The sequence below is a fragment of the Pyxicephalus adspersus genome, chromosome 5 (genome assembly GCF_032062135.1).
Source record: "Pyxicephalus adspersus chromosome 5, UCB_Pads_2.0, whole genome shotgun sequence".
Taxonomy (NCBI): Eukaryota; Metazoa; Chordata; class Amphibia; order Anura; family Pyxicephalidae; genus Pyxicephalus; species Pyxicephalus adspersus.
The window spans coordinates 26,602,098-26,625,490 of record NC_092862.1 but is presented as its reverse complement, the minus strand read 5'-3'; the positions used below and the strand labels follow the sequence as shown (position 1 = coordinate 26,625,490).

The window sequence follows — 23,393 nt, the reverse complement described above, 5'->3', positions numbered from 1 at the left end:
TTTTTATTGCATTCCTTGCATATTTGCACTGAAGCCCAGCACTCTTCGTCTGACACTTTACAATTTATACATACTGCCTGTTTAATGCACCTGAGCTGCTACCCATACATGTACATAGCTAATCATGTCATGTAATTGGTAATTTATCATTTGTTCCTATTACCAGGCTGATTGCTATAAGTATCTTTTTGTAGATACTTTTTAAATGTTTATATTGATATGACAGAACTCCTCATCATTCCCCCCTCAAATTCCAAATCCCCCCCTGACATATATCTAACTGTTAACAACACTGTTATTCGGCCCTCTCCTCAGGCACGCTGTCTTGGTGTCACCTTTGACTCGGCCGACAAGGTCCCCTAAAAGTCCATTCCCTGAAATACTTACATATCTCAAAATACCAGGTTTTAGCTGATTTCAGGCTTACATAGGGAAATTATTACGGTAATTCCCTTTATCATGTTCATGTCCATGACTGCTAGGCAGACCACTGCATTATGGAAGGAGGTGACATGTACCCCAAATTATGGTTTGGTACAAAGTATTGCAAAAATACTTACAAGGAAGGAGCAGTGATGGAGTGCAGGGAAGTCAAGTATAACTGGTGTTGAGTGGGTAAGTTATCACTACTCATCAATACTTTGAACTGGATTAAGAAAAGTAACTGGTTCTCTTTAACTCTATGAAATTAATTGATAATAATTCATATACTAAGAACCTCTCCACAGCACTGTGAGCTAAAGCACCTGCAGTGCAAACCACAAAGCACCAATACAGTAGTGGTGGGGAAAGGAGGTGTCAATGATACAAAAGAAAAACATTCCAAATATTTATTTTCTTTAAAGCATGTTGTTTTTCTGTAAATCTAAGGCACACGTGCAATATTTGTCTTTGGAAAGGATCTTTCATGTTCCTTTTCAACGACAAACGACTGACACGATCTGCTCTATGGAGAGGGGAGGGGGGAAACAACGGAGTGGACCCCACTGCACTTTCTCCCCCTTCACTTCCATTATGATCGTTCGTGGTCCAATGTCAGTGGATCCGCCAGGATGGTTATTCGGACGATGCACTGTACACAACTGATGGAGGACTAGCCCTAAGCTGATTATCAGACGAGAACCATAGCATGTGTGTACCTAGCCTAAGTTATCAATGAAGAACAAACATGGAAACATGATCTTAAAGCAGTAGGGGAAAAGTTTGAAACTAACACGAGAAAGTGCTATTTTTACAGTTTTACCAAAATCCAAAAAGTGCATAGGACAAGCATTCAGTAGAAGTCAGTCAACAGTAACAGAATTTAAACATGTTTGGGACAAACATAAGTTTGAACCGGGACAAATATGATTATATTAAAATAAAAAATTAAACAAAAATAGAAAAAAATGGGCAAGCTCAGTGGACCATTTGGCCTTTTTCTGTAGTCACTCTTCCATGTTTCTCTGTATCTGCCAATTCTTTTATACATTTTACCACCAATGTTAGTAAACATTTTAAGCTGTCCATTTTTCTAATGTGTCTAGCCAGTCCAGAAGTAAAGAACAATGAAATATTAATATGTGGTTTACTTATCAATGCACTGTACTCATTAGAGAGCAAATACAGTAAGTAAACTGAATGACTCAGAATACAGAATGAAGTGCATTAATAAGTGGGAAAGGAATATGGATTCCCAGGGCAACCAGTCCAGGTATTAGTTTTCTTAACCCTTAACCTTGACATATTTCATAAAGCCAGCCCATAAAAGGATATATTATTTGCCATTTTGTAAATTACGTATACCAAAACCCTACCAATTGTATCAAACATTAACAGAAAACAAATTCCAATAGCACCTGCACATTTAGCATCCGGGGTGCCTGGAGGTTTACACAGAACTGCTACCGGTCACTGTTGACTTGAGGTGGTGGGGTTCAGCTGATCTGGAATACCCTCAAATCAATCAAGAAATACACACTTTCACACTTATTTTTTTTCTTGCATCAATAAAGAAGATGAAATTGATGTTGCATTTTGTGAAGAGAGGGATGGTTTCACATTTTACACATTTTAACTTTCTATTTCCTCCCTATAAACCATTTATCACTTATCTACATGTAATTCTGCATGTATTGATATTGAATATATTTAAGGCTCACTTTAGTGCTGTACTCAGGTAGTTCATCCCGATAATACCAGTTAGCAAGTTGTTGTTAGCATTGTTTTAGTGTTCTGTTATTCTGTCTCTGCAAACTTCTAGTAGTTTTAATTCAATATTTATAGTTTCTGCTGACACAATCATATCACAGTCAGTACATTATGGATTGTGTCTATGGGGCCATATACCAGCTTCTGTCAGTACAGTTCTGTTCGTATTTCTCAAATATATCCCATTGTGTTCCTGCGGTAATGTATCTCAGTGAAAATGTTTCTGGTGATTGCCATACAGTAAGGAATGTGTCTCTGCAGACATGTTTCTGGTTTTATCTGTACGATAGTGGTTATGCCTCTGCATGTGTATTTATTATTTATCTTTTCATCTGATTTTTTTAGCCATTCTGGCAATAACTAATAAAAGTTTATCAGCTTGGACAGCTTCAAATTCAAATCCTGCCTTATTTCAGGAAAGCAAAGCATAAAGCAGTGGCAAAGGTAATAAAGCAGAAGCAAGTTTTTTAGCTACATAGGTTGCGATGGAGGAGAAGAGAACTCCGCTGTCACCACTCCAAGCCCACCAGTCTCCGAGCCCTTCTCTTCAGAAGCAAGTTTTTTAGCTACATAGGTTGCGATGGAGGAGAAGAGAACTCCGCTGTCACCACTCCAAGCCCACCAGTCTCCGAGCCCTTCTCTTTACACGTTCTGTCTCTGGCCTTGGACCTGCCAAAGCAATTAGCTGGAAGTTATAACTTCACAGTTAATAAATGCGGAGATTTCTGTTGATTAATGCACTGTAGACTTTTAAGTCCCTTTAACACACATATTTTCTTTTAAAAGTAACCAGGCAAGTTTGTTCTAACCTTTCTTTTCTTCAATTTCAACAAGCCAACAAAGTCAAATTTCCTTGTGTTGACCTATTTTCTGAAATTGAACAAACGCTGAAACTTGCCACATTTGCCTCATTACCCAACATGAAGCTTGCCTCAAACCAATGAAATCTAGAGCCATTTCTACCGAATTGGAAGTGTATCATTGCGTTAAAATTACTAAAACTTATTCAGAGGGGTGTTCACATGCTTTAAGTTATAGGCTCTGATTTATGAAAGCTTTCCAAGGCTGGAGAGAATACACTTTCAGAAGTGAACTGGGTGATCCAGAAAACATGGAATGGAATTTTTAAAAATAATTTTCTATTTGCTAGCAAATGTTTTGAATCCTGGACCAGATCCATTCCAGGTTTGCTGAATCACCCAGTTCACTTCTGAAAGTGTATTCTCTCCAGCCTTGGAGAGCTTTCATAAATCAGGGTCATAGTGTGTGTAACTGTTGGTGTGGATTTGTCCATTTAACTACATACATATGGACCCGGTGCAACAGGTTAAATATAATTATGAAAATGCCACATACGCTAAGAAGGATCTCATCTGCTAATTATTTGCAGCTTTATTTGTATTTTTAATTACAACACAATAAAACAATGGTAGTTACAGAAGATGCAATAATATAAAAAGCGACTGACCCCCTTCCCTTAAGACACTTACAGCAGACAACAACTGCCCCACCCCAAAACAGCCCTCCTCAAGAGAAACGGCAAAATAAATAGTAATAAATAGAAATTAATCACTGCACAGCCTTTAATGCTTTGACTGTGGAAACGGAAAAGTTGATGTTTAGCGCAATGAATGCCAACCTTTCAATTGTCTGGTCAAAAATGTCTTAATCTTTCATCTCCCCTTTATTTTATGATGACACAGTCAAAGTAATAAAGCTTTGTAAACAAGTTTTCATTGGAAAAAAAGATAAATCATGGACTATGGTATACAATACAATAAAACAATCAGTAATAAAATTAACAACCCCCTGACCTTTAATGGTGTAATATATGAGGGAACAAATTAGCTTTCTGTGGTTAGTTTTTAGAATATTTATTTAATTTTTAGCTTTTGTTCTGTGCAATGACTTTGGGTATTAAAATACAACTCCTGTATACCACATACTGGATTGATAGGAAATTATTAATATTTTATAGATCCATCTAAGCACTACAAACATTTCCCGGTTATATCACAGTCTTGATACAAGTTAGCACCAATTATTAGGGTCTGTGTTAGCACACAAGTAAGCTTTGTGTTTGTCAGTAGAAGCAAAATAGAATATTATATCTACCTGGACCCTAAAAGACAAAAATAAAATATATTTACTATAACATCCAATACAGGAAAGCTTCATCCAACATTTCAGTATAATATAAACAACATTGTGAGCACTCCCCAAACTATGTTTTTATAATCTTTGTAATGTACCTTGCCATTATCATGGTCCATATACACTGTTTCTGAAAAAGTTATTATGATTTTATATGATAATCATATTAATATGATTAATATGATAAAACACTGTTTTTTGTTTTTTTAATCATGACGTTAACTAACCCCTATAATAATTATAAATGAGTATAAAATAAATTTAAAATGTGAAATCCAGATTAATTCCACTAGGCTCTTCTTAGTTAGTTTTCAGAAGAATTATTAAAAAAAACTGAAATGTAAGTAAGTAAAATATATAGTATATAACAAAAGTAATTGCTATGGAGACCATTTTGAAATTGAACTCATTAAAAAGAATGTTTCAGTTTTAATTGGCAACCAGCTACAGTTTTTAACACTGCCAAATATATAAAGGGTTTGCTTCTTAAGGTCAAGAAGGCCCTCCTTGAAGATAAAGTAATTTTTCAAGAATACTTATCCGATTGTGCTTGTAACTGGCTTCTGCTCACTGGCCCTATCAATGTGACTTTCCCATTAAGCACTTTCACATGATACACACATATATTTTATGCAAACTTCGAGAATACCTAAAATTTAGTACGTGGTAATGTGTAATCCATGGACATTAGAAGAAAAACAGAAGTTGCTGCAATACCTTTTTTTGGCTAACTTAAAATTATTACAAATGCAAGCTTTTGAAAAAGTTCAGATTTTAATATAAGATCTTCATATTTGCCTAACAAAGAGAATTTTACATTTTCCAAAAGCTTGTATTAGTAAATGTATATTATATATTGAGTTAGCCTGACTTTCTTTTTAATTGTAATTTAGGTAAAAGAGGCTGAGGAGGGAATTCGGTTGGGAAAATTATGTAAGGGAAACTTAGGTTTCTGCCACTTTAATAATTGCATGCAAAAAGAATTGTAGAATTATGAAGAACAATTGAATATGGGAAAACTGGGTATGGGATTTTATTTTTATGTGGGAGGAGTATTTTGCACTTCATTGAAAAGAACCAACTATGACTAGGTAAACTGGCCATGAAAAGAGATCTCTTCAAGAAAAGTAAACAGGTAAACATTTGCCCATTCCTAAGTCACTGCAGTCTTGGGACCTGCCACAATCCTGCATGACATATAGTAATTCTGTTTACCACATATTATATAGATTGGAATATACTGTTTGGAGTCCCCATAAATTGAAAAATCAAATTAACCTTTTGAACTGGATAAGGCAATCTAGCACAAGAAGATGTGCTAAAGTGCGAAAGTTATTTGAAGAAATGATGGGAATCCATATCATGGCTTGTTTATAATGGACTTCTTTATAGTTATGTATATAACTAGTAAGGATAATAAACTGATATTGGTTTAAAAAGGAGAGAGTCGAAACGCTTCTCTAAAATTTGCCACAAAAAGGATTATTCTACGGAAGCTCTTTTTTAATCTGAGCATAAAAGTCTTGATGAAAATGTCTCTTTACTGTGAAAAATGAAAACAACTTAATTGGTTTTTAAAAATCCAACAAGAAAAACCCTACAAACAAAGAGGCTGGATCTGTATGCCTTGGCATATGTTGGAGAACTGCTGTGAGACTTCTAAATGTGTCAGATAGAATGTTCCGTTCAAGACATTGTGGTTCTTTCTATTGATTGCTATATTACATTGTGTCATATAGTAGAGGATGGAATCACAGCTATCCACCACACTGGAAAATGTAGCAGAAAACTCCCAGCTCTACAGAAGAAACAATTTTACCTTCTTTTTTTTTAAAAAAGTTCTTCTAGTTGCTTTTTTTTTGTAAACCAGTGACAAAGTCATTTTAAAACTCATCATACATGGATCAATCTATCACTAACAAGAGATGGGATGTTCTGCACTGTCTATAGAAAGAAACAAGGGTGTCCTAAATGTGCAATAAAACATATAAAATGACATATAGTTTATTCATTCTGTGGGTATTTCTAGTTTATGTGTTAGCTTTTTTTTTCTTTAAGTTCTATCAAATAAATTTGTTGCTTATATACTCCAGCTTTAATTTCTTTATTTTGTAAATTTTAGCAGGTGGAAACAAACTGGAACTTTTTAGCTATAAATTTAATGCTAATCCAAAAATACATAAAAAAAGGGAGAAACCAAAAAAAAAAGAAAAGAAATAACACCACAAAAAAAGGAAGCATGGGTTTTCCTTTTCATATTTTCGTAAACTTTAAAGAATATCTTATCATTTCTATTCTGCAATTTTTGTTATCTTGCTTCTATAGTAAGAATTACAAGTTACATCTCCATCAACAAGCTTGCCTAAAATATCTGCTACCATCGGCATACATGTTTAAGGACACAAGGCCCAACTTTCTCATTTTATTTAAATCCATTCTCACATTACCTTGGCTATGTTAAGGCAAAGCATGCCAATATTTACCAAGTCCCTCCAATTCAGATAAGAGAAATGGATTTGCTCCCCATTATAAGTGTTGAGGGAGTGACACTATGTATTATAAGTCTTTTTTAACATCTGACTTATTCTTATTGGAAATTAAAGTAAAGGTTGTATTGTTCCGACAGGGGAATGTGAACATATGTATATATGCACCATCCATATAGGCAAATATAAAAAATAATTTAACATATAAGTTATATATTGTTGTTTGCAATCTGCATTCACCACACATCCTAACTAGCAGTTCTTCTTGTTACGTTTGCTGAAGGTCAAAGGGCACAAACAGCAAGAACAGCACTCTTTTTTAAGACAATAAGAGTAAAATAATAAAGTAAAATAACTGACAGCCAAAAGGACACCACTAAAGTTAAAGGCATACTGTTCTTATGGAGCAGTTACTCTCCGATGTGCTGACTTTCAGCCAGCTGACCACATATAAATGGCATTCAGCGTTACCTTTGTTTAATAAGCATAGTGCTGGTAAAAGCATAATACTGCTAAAAAGCAGTTCTTATTTTTATATGGAAAAAGATAAAAATAAAAGACACCTGCTTTTGCAGGTATAATGGTGATGATGACAACACTTTCATTATGTGGTGTACATGACAAGAAAATGCTTTGGTGCTTCCATTGTTTCTGGTCCGGCTCCTATTAAGATCAAGCCATTTTCACCCTTTGAGAACTATAATGAACATGCAGTCTGAGAACAATTTAGTGTGGAACATGCAGTAATCAGATTCTCTGCTAAGCAGATAGCAGAATTATTTCATATGGATGTACTCCTATAAGGCAATTCATATTATCGTGCAACATGATTTAAATGTACAGTAGACCCTTTGCTCTGTATCCATTTTTGCTTAGTAGCACTGCCTTGTTTGGTTATACCAAACATAAATCTTTGCTATGAGTTAAAAAAATCAAATTTTTTCCATGTTTCTTTTAAAGCTGTACATTATTTCACATTAAAAAATACTTTAAATCATATCAATTCCCTATCTATGTCCAATTTTTTTGTGGCAGGCAAGTGGTGCCTTCTGGAATCTGAAAACTGATAAGATAGTACTCAAAGGGTTACAAATACGTAATACTTGTAGCAATTTTCTTCTCAACATGACGGCCATTTTGCCACAGCTCACTGCAATCCGTTTTAGAGACTTTCTGCTTCCTGCCAGGCTTCAAATAAGTTTTCCTGTCAGACCTTCTAAGTGCCCAAGGCAGTGGAATGCAACTTGATAAAATATAATGATGCCAAAAAAAATGAAAAAAATAAAACAAACAAGATAAAACAAAGAAAAAAGTTTCACTTTTTTCAGTATATTCATGACTATAAATGTGTTAAAACGTTTTGGACAAAGCTCAGAAAAGTTGTATAAAACACAAAATGAATGTATCATTATTAAGGCTGTTACTATATTGCAGATATTTTGGCCCCTTGTTAGTTGGAAAAAAAGTTTGTCCAAACAGTCTAAAGGTCCCATGTGACTTGTTCTCCCACAAGGTCAACCGTGGGTGTCTTCCCATAGCAGACAGCGAATCAATCCTCTTTGGACACAAAGCTATTTTGGGTCTTCATACTCCTTAAGGTTCCATATGGGCGATTTTCTATGTTAGTTCATTGCTCACAATTAAAGGATATGTGTCTGTGCAGCACATATCGTTTTCAAAGAGGATCTGGAGTTTTCAAAAATGAAATTAATGTAAAAGAATATTTTTTAAGTTTTTATTTTTCACCTTTCTCTTCGTTGTTGACTCCTGGAAAGGAAACACCACCTCCAGAGTTTAGAAGGAAGGCCTATAGTTGAATGACAAAAATAAAATACAAAACGACTGGAGGAACGGCAAAAACTTTTGGAAGCTCCCTAGGTGATTGAATCCCCACTCAAGTGGGGGCACAAAACCTCTTGGGTTTTAAAGATCAGCCATTAGACCCCGGCTCACAGATGCCTGTGTCTAGCTAGGGAACAGCATAATAGCTCTGATGTTGATTCTCAAGTAACCTCGAAATTAGGACACTAGGAACACTAGAAATCTTTAGATCACACCCACTCTTGCATAGAGCGTTTACAGTACAGTATGTGTCGGGGTGTTCCTTTCCTTTTGAATTGAAACACGGTGTAAACCAAGACAAGGAGGCACAGAGCCAGGATACAAGGGATTACAATAGCTATGGCTTTCACAGTGCTGGCTGTGTTGTCCAGCTTCATAACAATGTCTACATCATCTTGAGAACTGGTTCGTTCTTTTTCTCGGTCAATGGAGCTATCACACCCCATGAAATCTTTAAGGATAGAACGTGGGTATCCAGGTTCTACACGTAGTCTCTGGTTGTGAAATTTCCAGTATTCTTTTCCTTTATAAAAATAGGTGAATCCTGAAAAAGTAAGATAAACACATACTCAAAATCAATATTAATTTGAAAAACGAGTAACCCAAAACGCCCATTCCAACCTTGACATGGCGGATGAGTAAATAATATAATTTCATCTAGTGTAAGGCCATTCTTGGTGTCACAGCCTACGTTATGTATTGTAGTTATACACCAAGTATGCGGAAAGGTACAATAATTTAGTTGAGGACAATTAGGCAGGTTTATGATGGAGGTGGTATAATCACAGCAAGGTAATATAGATACCCATCAGTGCCTGATAATTAAGTCTTTGGGCCAGATATTTTAAAGCTCTCCAAAGCTGGAGAATATAAACTTTCATCAGTGAACCTGGGTTATCCATCAAACCTGGAATTGATCTGGTTCAAGACTGAAAACATTTGCCAGCAAATAGCAAATTACTTTTAAGAAATCCATTCCAGGTTTGCTGCATCACTGATGAAAGTGTATCTTCTCCAGCCATGGAGAGCTTTAATAAATTAGGCCTTTTGTCCTAAAACATGTATTTTTTCTAAATTCTTGTAATGAAGTAGAACAAACAATGTCAAATTGTATTTATACGTGTTTAAGCCAAATTTTCGAATCTACAAATATATATTATTGAACAGAATGAATGCAGATAAAAAAATATTTAACACAGATAACCATTTATTTAAAGTGAATAAATAAATCATACTAACATCAATATTTACTATGATATCTGCCTTTTGTAAGTTCGTTTATAGCGGCATTGTATTGCAGTGCTATTTTTCAACAGTTTTGGGCATGTTTACAAAAGGAAAGGGCAGAGAGAATAATTCAGCAGTGTGCTGATTCTCCTTCACTGTCCAATTACGGGCTGGATGCAATCAAGCCGAATTATGTAACTGCAGTCCATAAGAATTGTGGTAACTATCCATGGTACGCCATCAGAAGTGGCATGTGGATTACAAGACTGGTTATTTAAGTACAAATTTAGAGTTGACCAGGGAAGGGGGTGAAACAGTTCAAGTACATGTATTTCCACTGTGTATTTATCCCACCGCCTTTAGCTCAGCATTAATAGCTTTCTAATTGGAATTTTTTTTAATCAAACAAAATAAAAAAATAATCTTTTTAAAATTGTGTTGGAAATAAAAAGCCTTAAGGGCAGTAAACCATAACTCACTGAAACTAGGAAATCAATAATGAAATCTCTGTGGATTGTACCAGTCAACCTTTGTCTGACATTTAAATTTAAGCCATAAAATACAATTCTTTTCCAGCTTTCAATATAATAAAGAAATAGTTTTGGTGAAGTTTTTGTTGCCATAAAATATAGAAAAAGTCTTGAAGTATATGCATACCGTTTTCTTTGTCCACAAATGCCCCTTGAGGTGATTCTGGAATTCCTTTCCATATTGCTATTGATTTGGGGTAACCAGGATCCATGACCCTCAACTCTTCATTGTATCTCCAGTATCTAAAATACAGAATGGCACAGGACAATATTATTCCATTGGCATCCATATCAGTATCGGCAACTCCATACCTTGAAGGAGGTCATCAGGATTTGGTGGAATACGTTTAACATTTTATGTTATATATATATATATATATATATATATATATATATATATATATATTTTTTTTTTTTTTTTTTTTCAGTAGTTGTAGCAAACAAAGTTACAGCTTTTATTATCACAATGGCAGCAACATAGATGTTCATAATGCTAATAGTTCTGACAGTTCTGGTTTGTCAATAGGTATTCATATGGGGGAGAGATTAGCTAGATTTATATAGAATATTTTTAATCAAATTTAGGTGATTTATAAAGAACAGGTGGGTATGCTCCATGCCACTGATCTAGAACACAAACTCTTTTTTGGAGTATGGGAATCATACATAGCTACATTATCTATACAGCATGGTATGCCTACAATCTTTTGGACAATGATCCTCCAATTGTTTGCTGGTTGTTGTTTTGTTTTTTTATGCTCCTATAATTTGTAACACAAGCCATATTTGATTGTAATTTTGTCAACAGGGGATTCCATTGTCTGTGATATTTACTATGCCGCAACCTTACTGTATTTGTTTTGTTTTGCATATTGTATTATTTTCTCTTGAAAAATTAATAAAAATATATCAAAAAATTCTACTGAACATCAAAGCATGTTTTTTTTCGTAAAATGCCCCTTACTAGAACCAATAGCAAGTATACTATTGGTTAGACCCCCATGATTTTAAGTATAGTATAAATGCAGCTGATACCCAAGCCTATTGCTAGGCTCAAGAAACCTAACTCGACTAACTCATCTTAACACCATCTAAAGTGGGACCTATGGCAAATATAAACTGTAGCAATGTTTATGGGAATGCATGTGGTTTTCCCAACTTTACTATCTGTATATTATCCCATTATATACATAATAGCAGCATCGGATTGCCTGGAAGGCACAATGTCAGCATCTGGTGTTTGCAAATGTAAATTACCAGTTGCTTCATTAATGTACAACTGAAGCTTGTCTAATTTATTCATAATAGATATTGATTTAAAATAAATGGAAAAATGGGAAATCCTAAGGGGGTGGGCATTTTAAAGAAATTATAGGGTGTTGTAGAAAGCTGACACAGTTTTAAGAGTTAATGGATTCCTATAGGAGCAACAACTGGAAACATGTGTTATGTGTTGCACCACCTACTTTTTGACCACCTACCTACAGCTTCTTCCCACCCAACTGAAAAAAAATTATGGGGAGAAATCTGAACTGCAAAAATTGCAAATGTATTATAACTTAGCATTTAGCATTAGAAGTAGAAATTAGTGTATTAGAACTACCTGCAATAGGACTTCAGGCCAATTTCTCACCTTGACTTATAGGGCTTGATTTATTAAAAAGTTCTCCAAGGCTGGAGAAGATACACTTTCACCAGTGAACCTGGGTGATCCAGCAAACCTGAAATGTATTTCTTAAAAGTAATTTTCTTTTTGTTAGCAAATGTTTTCAATCCTGGACCAGATCCATTCCAGGTTTGCTTAATCACCCAGGTTCACTGATGATGTGTATTTTCTCCATTCTGTGAGAGCTTGAAAAAATCAGACCCATTATATCACTTTCTATTTTCTTTTAGGAAAATAGACATTTTCCCTTTAAGCTGTATTTTAGCCGACATGAAGAGGTAAATGCTTTTTCTACAATGCAATACAATTCTCCGGAACTGTAAGCTGTCACATGTGTAGAAACAGATTCATCACAGCAGCGTTGGGACACTGATGAGTTGAAGTGCTCTTTATACCCTCCTGTGTTTCTGAATGCTCTATTTTTGGAAGGTGTGTGATTGCTGAGTATGATAATTAGAACTAAAGAATGATTATCTTCACCATAATGACTCTTCAAAATGAATCAACAACTACATAGATAGCTGCTTCATATGCCAATAAATGCTTATTACTTGAGATGGAAATTAAATCAAGGCATCTGGGTAATGCATAGAACAACCTGATTTAATGAAGAGATTTAATATTATCTTGTTCCATATGTCTGTTATGGAATGTTATGTAAAATGCCACACCACACACAGACTACATCAGCATGGGGATTCTCTCCTAATATAGAATGGCTTCTACAAATTGAACAGATTTGAAGGTAGGGTGATTTATGTAACTGAATATTCAAAGGGAATTTTCAGTTTTACTAGAAGTTTGCTATTTGTTCTTTATGTGCATTATATATTTAATTGAATTTATACAACATGGAGAAGAGGTGCAGCAATTAATATAACACAGAACTACAGAAAGGTAAAACAAGTACTTAGCCACTTAATTTCACCTTTGTTTAGTTTAAAGCTCAACTCCAGACATTTTTTTTTGTTTTAGATAAAACGAAAAAAGAGATTCATTTTTTAGGTTTTTGTTTCCTTTGTGATCCCATTAGGAGAAACCCTTTTCCTTTTTGTCTCTGCAAGAAACAGGAGGTGGTCTAATCATTTCTATGTGAATTCCATCAGGCATCACTAAAATGATAGCATTGTCTGTTGAGCAAAGTGATCTCCTACCTTGTTGGAGGAAACAGGTTTATTTACTGCTGTAACAGCATATTTGTATATGGTGCTATTAGGCTTCATCGGCATTGAATGCTATTATGGCTAAAGACATTGATACACCTATTGTTGAGCTCCAGTAAATGGAATGACAATGGTAGCAAATATATTATATATTAATTATACTTCACGCTTTAATAGTACACAATAGGAACAATTAGATCCAATAAAAATGGCTCTACGTAAACCAGAACAAATAAGTACAAAATAAAAAGGCTATTATAGTGGGCTAAAATCTTCCTAAAGCTGGAACTTCAAATGCATCCATGTGTATAAATAGATAGAAAGATGTCATTACATTTTATCTATCATGCCCATTTCAGATACCAATAAACTGGGATGTTTATTGCTAAAGGGGGTTTATTCTTCCACCACTGACAGCAATGAAGAGGTGGTCATTATTACTGACAACAATGAAAGGGTGGTCACTGTTGATTATGATGACACCAATCAGTCATGGACATAGTCAATAATGGGCCCCTTTGTTGACTAACATGGTGCCTTCCTGCCAAACTGATTGGGGCCCCTGTTTTCTGAGGAGGGTCTGTGGCCCTTGTGCAGTGGCACACTTTGCACCTCCCTTTGTCTTCCCCTGACACCAATGAAGAGGGGCATTTTATTTCTTTCTCAGCTCTAAGATAAGCACTAGTAGAATTCTTGCAAGGCCATGTGTATGATAGAGGTGTGTATGGAAACTCTCCACGCATTCCACATGGGAAGGATCCAAAATGACAAGGAAGTTTCGGGATGGGTGAAGATTCTGCCTGTGTGCACACCTCTAGCATATGGCGGTTTGTCACTTCCATACAGGCTGTTGAGAGATTGGGAAGCAGTGACAACATGTAGGTGAGCTAAGGAGCCACTGAGGAGCCTCCTGGAAAGGATAAATTCTGATAACACAATTATGGCCTTTGTCTCATGCTATTGATTTGTAAGTTATATAACAAAAAATGAAAATGCTTTTAGATTTAGATGCAAACCCTTTCAAACTTATTTTAGTGAAAAAACTTTTTCTGCTACAAAATAGACTAAGACCTGACACATTCTGATCAGATTTCACAGTCCTCACTCCTCACTACTTCCTGCTGTATACATACAGACCCTCAGGAAAGGATTGGCTAAGCTTCATGATGTGCTGTGTGATGCACCAGCTTGGAAATCAGTTTGAGTTTACACTCTAAGCCCCCCCACATAAGTGGGTTGCTGGAGCAGAACTAAACATTTGCCTTTTTATACAGCACCAGCTGTTTGTAAGCAACCAGTGTTTTCATTTATCAGTCTCCAACATCACTTTATATATTTTTTTTTACTGAATATTTCTCAGTAATCTGTAAAGATGAACAAACTGAGTTTTAATTTTCTTGAACATTTGCTAAAGGAAGGATTTTGTCAAAATTTTATAATCTTGGCAAAAAGCATCATAATCATTGGGAAAGGTGACAAGGGTGTTTTTTAAGGCTGCAACTGGATTTGTATAGTTTCTATAGATTTTAAAAGCTTCTTGTAAAGTTATTATGTTTGAATCTCAGCCAGGACACTGTCAGCAAAGAGGTTGCGTGTTTGCACCCTGGTTTGGCTTCCCCTCAAAATTGCCCTTAGACTGTGTTATTGACATATGACTATGGTAGGGACATTAGATTGTGAGCCCCCTTGTTTATGTTGGCGTTATAAAAATACAAATAAGTAAAAAAGTCTGGCAGGGGCCACCTATAGACATAACATCATTATTAGATATTACAAACTGTATTAGCTGAAGTTATCTCATGTCTTTTGGGCACCTTAAGAAGAGAAAGCTATTTGATCACACTGTGCTTTTTCATTCTGACTTTATCCGGGTGAACTTTAGCAAACAGCTGTGTAAATTGTGTTCATAAGCCAGTTAAAACATTTTTCTTTCTTCAGCCTGGTAATCTATATGTTCCTAATCACTTTTTGGCATTACAATTGAAATCATTAAGTGACAAAAGTAATTTTTTTTGTGAAGCCTGTTACAATGTGTATGTAAATTTTATCATAGGCATAACTCTTCTAAAGGGATTGGCCAAACTTCATTGCCCAACTTGGTCATCTGTATAAGAAATGACACACTGACCTAAAGTCACCAACCTCGTATTAGGAATAAATATTTAACTAATAGCAACTAGCATACAATCATCTATCTAAATTAATAATAATAATAATAATAATAATATATATAGTTATGTAAAAGTGCTGTTTCTTGGAAAAAGTGTTCATTTTTGCAGTTTTGGTTGTCAGCTCTGGACAACAGGGTGGCTACAAATGAAGTCATCTAAACAGAGCATGAATTGTAACCATAGGCATTTAGGATATTCTTTAAATTGATAGAAGGCATTTATAGGGGCTAATTGAACACATAAACTAACTAAAGAAAGGAATGTACCATCAAAACATAATGTTTTTTACTTTAATGACTACAAAAAAGGCTTGTGTAACAAGTTTATACGTTATGCTATTTTTTCAAACCAAAGCAGAGTTATCATTTCAATGGATCATATCAATGGAAGATAAAAAGGTGCCTCGTTGGCACTTGAAAAGGATGTGGCTATTATGACAGTCCTTGCAGTAATAGGGGAGAATAAATGACCCTTGCAGGTGGCAAAATTGTGGCAGCATGTCTAGAGCTTTTGAAGTACCAACATAAATTCATACCTGTATTTAAATATCTGCTAAACAATTTTTAGTAACTGTAGCTATTGACTTTTATTTTTTAACGCCTCTGGTATAAACTGAAGTAGTTCAGTATTTGGTAGGGAAATAAATTTGACATCCTATCAAAACAGTACATAATATATCCAAAAAAAGTGGGAACATAAATCAATGGTCATCACCTTGCTTCTGAAATGATTTTGAGCGATTAAATCCTCTGCCATCAGCACACCCCTCCACCACATAAGGTCTGTCTCCTAAGGTATGGATAATGAGTCTGTTTCCATCAGTAAAAACGCAATGGCAAGGTTTCAAATGCCAGATCTTAGCTTGGTTTTGTGGCAACCAATACACCCAAACCTTCATAAATGCCAGAGAAATAGAAAATAATTAGCTTATTACTCACTTGTCACCCTTGAAAAAATAGGTTTTCCCAACATCTTCCCACCAAACTGCAGTGTCAATGCCATGGGGTGGAATGCCATGTCCAAGATGTATCAAGTCATGAGGATATCCTGGTTGTAATGTCGTGTCTTTAAACACCCAATATTTATTACCTGGAAGAAAAAAAAAGATGTCTTAGTGGCAAATTTGCACTATAGGTGGAGGAGTTCAGGGGCCTAAATCACCCTTAGGCTACGTACACACATAGGATTTTTTGATGCTGGAAATCGTTTATGATTGTTTCCAGTGATGGATGAACAAATGAGCACCGTACACACAACGTCTGTTCTATGGAGAGGGGAGGGGGAAGGATGAGCGAGTGGCACTCCATTATGGTATCCATTCATTAACGTGCATAACGGTCGATCCCAATTGTCATTCATTGATCTGTGGCAGGTTAAAAAATGTTGTTGGACATCTGATGTACACATGTCAGGTTCTCACCCAAGATGAGCACGACAACAATTGTTTGGACAGCAATTACCTAATGTGTGTCTGCACCCTTGGAATGGGGATTACAGTGTTTGTATTGACCATTACCAGTTTCTTTTTTTTTTTTCCTATCCACCATGCCTTCACACCCCGTGCTGTGGTTTCCAGACCAAATGACGGCTGCCCGGTATTAAAGTGCAATTAAACTGAAAATGAAAAAATCACATTTACCTTTAATTCTGCAGATCCCTCGATTGCACTGGAGAAGTCCTTGATCAAGTTCCACAGTATCCTGGAATTCACCTTCATCGCGGAGGATGCACCAGGTGCCGTCATCTTCAGCCTGGCTATATCACTCAATTTCGCACTGCACAGGTGCAAGTTTCAGTGACATAGCCACTGTGAAGGGGAAAATAAAGAATGCCTATCTCATTGCGCATGCATGAGATCAGCATCTCTTTCCCCTCAGTGTAGAAAAATGCCCCTTCTGCGCATGCCTGAGACTGGGCTTGTGCAGAATGAGCAGCGTGGAACCTACTGGGATGCGTGACGTAGGTAACCTGGGAGGCTCTGCTACCCTATTCACTCTTAATCGTGGTGGTGATCAGGACAATATAGGAGGGGCTTTACCCTTTTTTTTAAGAAAAAAAGATGTTGCAGTTAAAAAAAAGGAAGAATATTTTTACTTTATGTAAAAGAGTTGTTTACCCTTTTATGCAAAAAAAAATTTTTGGTTAAGGTCCGCTTTAAGGAGCATGAACACATGGACATCTACATATGTGAATGTGTCTTCATTGCCCTATCTCAAGGACTAAAAGCCAGAACTTTTGTGGGGCTTGTTTTGCTGTCTGGAACACCGTGATACCAAGAAATTAGGGAAATAATAGTCAAGGAGGCAGAAAGGTATAAGTCTGTGTGCACTAATCCAAAATGACATACAGTAAAACCCCCAAGCAGCCATATCAACTAAAGAATCAGAATCATTGACTAAAAGTACATAAACATCACCCCTAACTGCCTACAATGAAAAGGCTTTTTTTTCTTTTCACGCCCATACATCTTGCCCTTTGCATGGAAAAATAGTATAATATTAAAGTATTTTAACAATTTCTATCTGAAGATGACAAAAAGAAAATGTGAATTTGGATGATGCTTTCAAATTGCAGCTTTCACAGAGCTCTTCCATTTCTTTTAGAACATTCCTATTCACACACAGCAACCGTGAAATTTTCCAATTTAACTCAATTCAGTTAGCCAATACAGATATCACTAGCAGTTCAATTTTCTCATTTTATTAGAGGACATTAGGAGTCATGTGATGTTTCTGGCATACACAGGTAATGTCAAAAAAGAGGCATGGAAGCTGATGAAAACATAATGCACATACAAAATTATGAAAAGGGTAAAAAAATGTAGACAGTCATGTATGTGCACCCAATAGGAATGATTTATTTTTTCAACATATTTAAATAGCCTAACACCAGATCTTAATTATAACAAAACCTACAAATAAAGATGGTATAATTATAAAAAATGAAAGGAAAATTTGCATTTGCAATATTTATTTGACAAAAATATCTGTAGATGCAATGATGAACTGTGGAAAAAGTTAGGAAATCCTTGACCAGTAGCAGGTATTATCTCCTACTGGTATTGTCTCCTTTGACATTAGATTGTGAGCCCCTTTGAGGGACAGCTAGTGACATGACTATGGACTTTGTAAAGTAATGAGATGCTTTTTATTTCATATACAATTTTTTTTTTTTTTTTTGCAAGGTGCTGTTTTTCGTCAAATTTTCTGCAGCATTTCAAAGAGATTCATATCAGGGCTTAACAAAGGGCCAGTCCATAACCCTCAATGTCTTCATTCTGATACATTATCTGCTGGATTAGCCAGTTTATTTCATTAAAAATGATTTCTGTTTTAACTCCTATGTTGGACACTACAATACAATGCATTAATTATTTCCACCATTCTGTTTCATAGTTGATATCAGTGTCTTCACCTGAAATGCTTTCTTTGGTTTGCACCAATCCTGTTTCCTGATACTTTGGTAAAACTACTTTATTTGATCTGTCCATGGCAAATCAATATTAAAAATATTCAAAATTCTCTTGAAAATAGTATGATGACACCACCACACCAGACCCTACATATCTGAAGTTTAAAAAAATCAACCTGCATACTTTCTATAGAGGTCCTTTTTTTTGGTGTGTATCTGAAACACGTAATTCTAATTTTGTGGATTTGAGGTAGCAGTAAATAGAGGAATGTACCTACTTCTATGTGATAATTCTAAATTTTAATAATTTAAATTAGGAGGTTCATATTATCATTTCAGTTGTGTGTGTTATGTACATGTAAAACATTTTTTTCTGTAGACACTGTTTAAATGAAGATTGAATGTTTGCTTCTTCAAATACTTTTCTCTTTATGATATGTACTTACTCTACTAAGTGACTGTTGTTTTTGGGTTGGGGGTTTTACACAATAGCTTTTGATAGTAAATGCATCTATTACATTTATATAAAAAACATCATGTTTACTTTGTGTTTTATAGCAATTTCTAAATCAGAAAGAAGCTGATTTCTTATATAGGTATGTACATATATACATGAACACTCTATGCTTCTAAATGAGAAGGTGCACAAGTCAATGATATTTGTCATTGCAAGTCTAGTGACCCATATTGCTGTGCACTACTGAGACTAAATGTTTTATTTAGGACCTGCTTGGTTGGCTACTTGCTGCAGTATAATTCTGATACAGCGAGCATTTAAGTATCACTGCACCCTAAACAGCCATTTCAAGTAACAAAACTTTCATTTGAATATATTTATGTACACAATGAATATAAATCTACTTTATATGCAATAAATGCCTTTAGAAATCCCAATATCATTGCTTAAGGCTGTTTAGACAATATTTCTTTTGACTTTCCTTCATATTATATTATAGAGAATGCAAGTAATGAGCAAAAATGCAAAGGAGGGCAGAAGCACTCAAAATTAACCAGAAGGACTGGAAGAGTCAGGAATCAGAGAAGGGAGGTCTTACTTTTGGAGAATGCAGGACAAATAAGGGAGCCAGGGGATAACACTTTAATGAGGATGACCTTTAAAATGGACTTTCCACCCATTGTGGAAAACATTAACTTATTCCATTTTTTATCCCCTCCACTAGGTGAAACCTGCTGGCTCCTGGGATAGCATCTTTCCTGAGCACACTTGCATCTAGTGTCTTGCACAGTAGCCAGCAGTCCAAAATGAATCTGTCTATAGCACCTGGTACCTGGTGGAAGTGTGCCTGGTCAGTAGATGCAGTCCATAATGATCACACTGGTGGCAGCCATGCTTGACCCCAAGCACACATAGTAGCCAAAGAGGAAGTAAAGCCAGTAAGGAAAATGGCGGTGCTGAATAGACCAGGTGGTGGGACAGTACAAAGGAATATGAAACATCACTGGACTGCAAAGAAGTGTAAGTGTGTCTTTTTATATACACAATGCATATATGGTAGCGTGAGAACTGTGGTTCCAATAGTCTCCATAGAAAATGAACCTTTAACTTTAGATGACCTGTAGAGGTTCTCCTCATGACCACTGTCTGGCCACTTACTGTGGTATATAGAGTTCTTCTACTTCCTAGCTATGTATTTGGCGATGCCATCCATCAGAGACCAGAAAAGAAGGACAAGAGTATTAGATCTCCTCTGCCAGCTTTAATTACAACAATGAGCTGCTGAAGATTTGCCCTAACGGAGGTCTGGAGGGCTCTGATGTGAACGTAGGACTCTAATGTAAGGAAAAGGGGGGTTCTAATTTAAAAAGGAGCTCCTGATCCTGGCACCCTAATATCTGTAGCATCTCAGAGGTGCATAGTTGTCATGGATGGAATGACCCAGGTCCAAATTCCAAATCAGGACGCAGATGCCTGCTGCTATGAGCAGAATTTTCCATTAGTGCGTTTTTTATTCTCCTTTAAAGGTAGAAGTTCCTGCATAAAGGACTGCATGCCCAAAGGTGTTTACAGATGCACAGCCAATCTGTCAGGAGAGGAACACCTTTTATTTCTCACTCCTGTTTGAAAATGCCATTTGTCTGCATATCATGTTGATCTTTAACTACTTGATGCTTTAGTGTCTTGTAATACCTAGGAAAGCTGTCTGATATGGCAAGGTAACACCTTAGCTTTATTTAGCTATGGGGGTTTCCAGTGTTAAAACTCCACACTGTAATTCCTTAATTTCTTCCTTCCCATTTTGGAGTCTATCTTGTCCGGCTAGAACTGTTAGCTCCCGAGTAAGGCTAGGTACACACGTGCAATGGTACTCGTTCGATAATCGTCCCGGGGCCGATATTGAACAAGAATCTTGCGTGTGTACAGTGTTTGTTGTTTATCGTCAAAACGATCGTCCTGGCAGATACACAGACAATGACGAATGATTGTAATGCAAGTGAAGGGGAGAGAGCAGCGGGTGCCACTCTGTCTTTCTCCCCCTCCCCTCTCCATAGAGCCGAATGTATGTACAGCACTCGTTCATGCATCATGTAGTCGTTTGTCGTTGGAAGGGATCGTGAAAGTTTCTTTCCAACTACAATTCTTGCACATGTGTACATAGCCTAAGTCATGCTTAAGGCCTCATAATATGACGGGACAGGAGAGTACAGGGAATAGAAGTAAAGAGGGAATTCAAGAGGCAACCCTTCATATATGGTATATAAACTAATAAAGCATTTCATTAGGTGCAAGTATCAAATACAGAGACACAAAGACCAGAAAAGGCAAGCAAATGTGTGGGTATAATAATGGTGTTCAGCTGTTCGAAGATTAAAGAAAAAGTACAGCATGGTAAAGTTTTGTTGCATTATCCCAAGGCAATAATCAAAGAGACTATGGAAAACAATAGATGATATTCTACTAGGCGTTTTCCAAAGGTGTTATTCAGGCTTTGGTAAACTCAGCCCTTGACTGAAAAAACATTTGATCTGTAACAGAGATTTTTGTCCTCCTTCAGCCAAGTTGTACACGTCCCACCCAACGTCCACATTTCCACACATGTTGCCTCTGGCAGCCGAATTAATGATGCTGCCCTGATTCAATATATGCAATACACTTGCGTAATCCTGTCTGGACTCTGCTACTGTAAATGCTGTCTTCACAAGCCAAGCACATCAATATGTAGTTTGGAAAGCTGCTAAGAAGAGGAAGACATATTTTTCATTTAATAGACCAGATGATTTAATGATCGAACCATCTGCTTGACTAGTTAGACTGCATAGTTTGCTTATACTGCTAACTAGACATAATCCTCACTTTTTCCCCCTAAATCTGAGAAATGATTCTGATGAGCATGGTATTTCACTCCAAAAACACATGTATTGTTATTAAAACTAAGCCTGAAATAAGAATAAGTTTATAAATTAATCCTCAGGTCTGACATATATTGTATTTCTGGATAGAACTGTTAGCTCCCAAGTAAGGCTAGGTACACATGTGCAATGGTTCTCGTCGGATAATCATCTCAGGGCTGATATCGAATGTGAATCTTGCGTGTGTACAGTGTTGGAGAACAATTGTAATGCAAGTGAAGGGGAGAGAGCAGCGGGGTGCCACTCCATTTTTCCCCCCTCCCCTCCATACAGTGCCAAGGGGTCACAAAAAATTGCTTACAAATGCCAAACTTCAGAAAGCAAGTTTGTACAGGCTCTCTGCACAATGTTACTAATGCCTGGTGATAGGCTGTTCAGGCACTGAGCACCATCTTGTGGAAGGAAGTTGAGTGAGGTCCAAAAAATTCCCCTTAGAACTTGAGCCAGGGGCACAGCATTGTAACGATAACAGCTATCAACTTGGGATATATGCTACAAAGATCTATTCTTGGATGGTTACAGCTATTCTTTTACCTTAAAAAAGAACTCCATTAGACTGCATTTACATATAATCTGACAAAATATTTATATCTTGGGGAACACCTCCTACATTGGTAGCCAGTAGAAATAGTGTCCCCCTACAGTTTTGGTTAGAATGTCACTCCTATAGACAATGTAACAAATCATTAGTGTCATATAGATTATCCTTTCACAAGGCTTTGTCCTCCGAACCATTCAGATGTCATGAAACATAAGGTCAATCAGCCACAGTTCAAAGAACCTCTAGTAAACTCTGGAGGACCCTGGGGTTCCAAAGGACTATGAATGAAGATAGCTGAATAAATGGTTTAATTTTTCTCCAGGTGATGCAGCCTGGAGCTCTTTTATTTACTTATTGTCCTCAAGCTATCCTTAGCTGTTTTGCTGAAAAAAAGCCTAATTTACACAGCTTAGTAGGTTAAGTTTTTCACCCATAGCTAAAGGAGTGACAAAGACTCCTCTCCCTACCCCACCATGCCTGTTTGTTCAGATGTGTGTGTTTTTTTAAAGAAAATTCAGAAGCAGTGTCTGCAGAAAAATGATTTTACTACACTCTGTCTTTAGAAAATGTGTAGTACTCATTGAAGTACTGTACCATCCTTACCCTATGTGATTCTTCTGCCAGGAATAGTAGAGGCTGCTTT

At 36.2% G+C, this 23,393-nt stretch overlaps 1 protein-coding gene across 2 annotated transcripts in view; it reads right to left on the bottom strand.

Moving 5' to 3' along the window:
* Positions 1-3,559: 3,559 nt before the first annotated feature.
* MMP16 (matrix metallopeptidase 16) overlaps positions 3,560-23,393 on the bottom strand; it is a 138,680-nt gene continuing 118,846 nt past the window's right edge. For both annotated transcript variants that reach the window (XM_072410960.1, XM_072410961.1), the window contains 3 exons: positions 16,368-16,518; positions 10,557-10,672; positions 3,560-9,216 (listed from right to left, as the gene is read on the bottom strand). In XM_072410960.1, the coding sequence (XP_072267061.1) occupies positions 8,882-9,216; positions 10,557-10,672; positions 16,368-16,518 (602 nt within the window). In that variant the 3' untranslated portion in view covers positions 3,560-8,881. The remainder of the gene's footprint in view (positions 9,217-10,556; positions 10,673-16,367; positions 16,519-23,393) is intronic.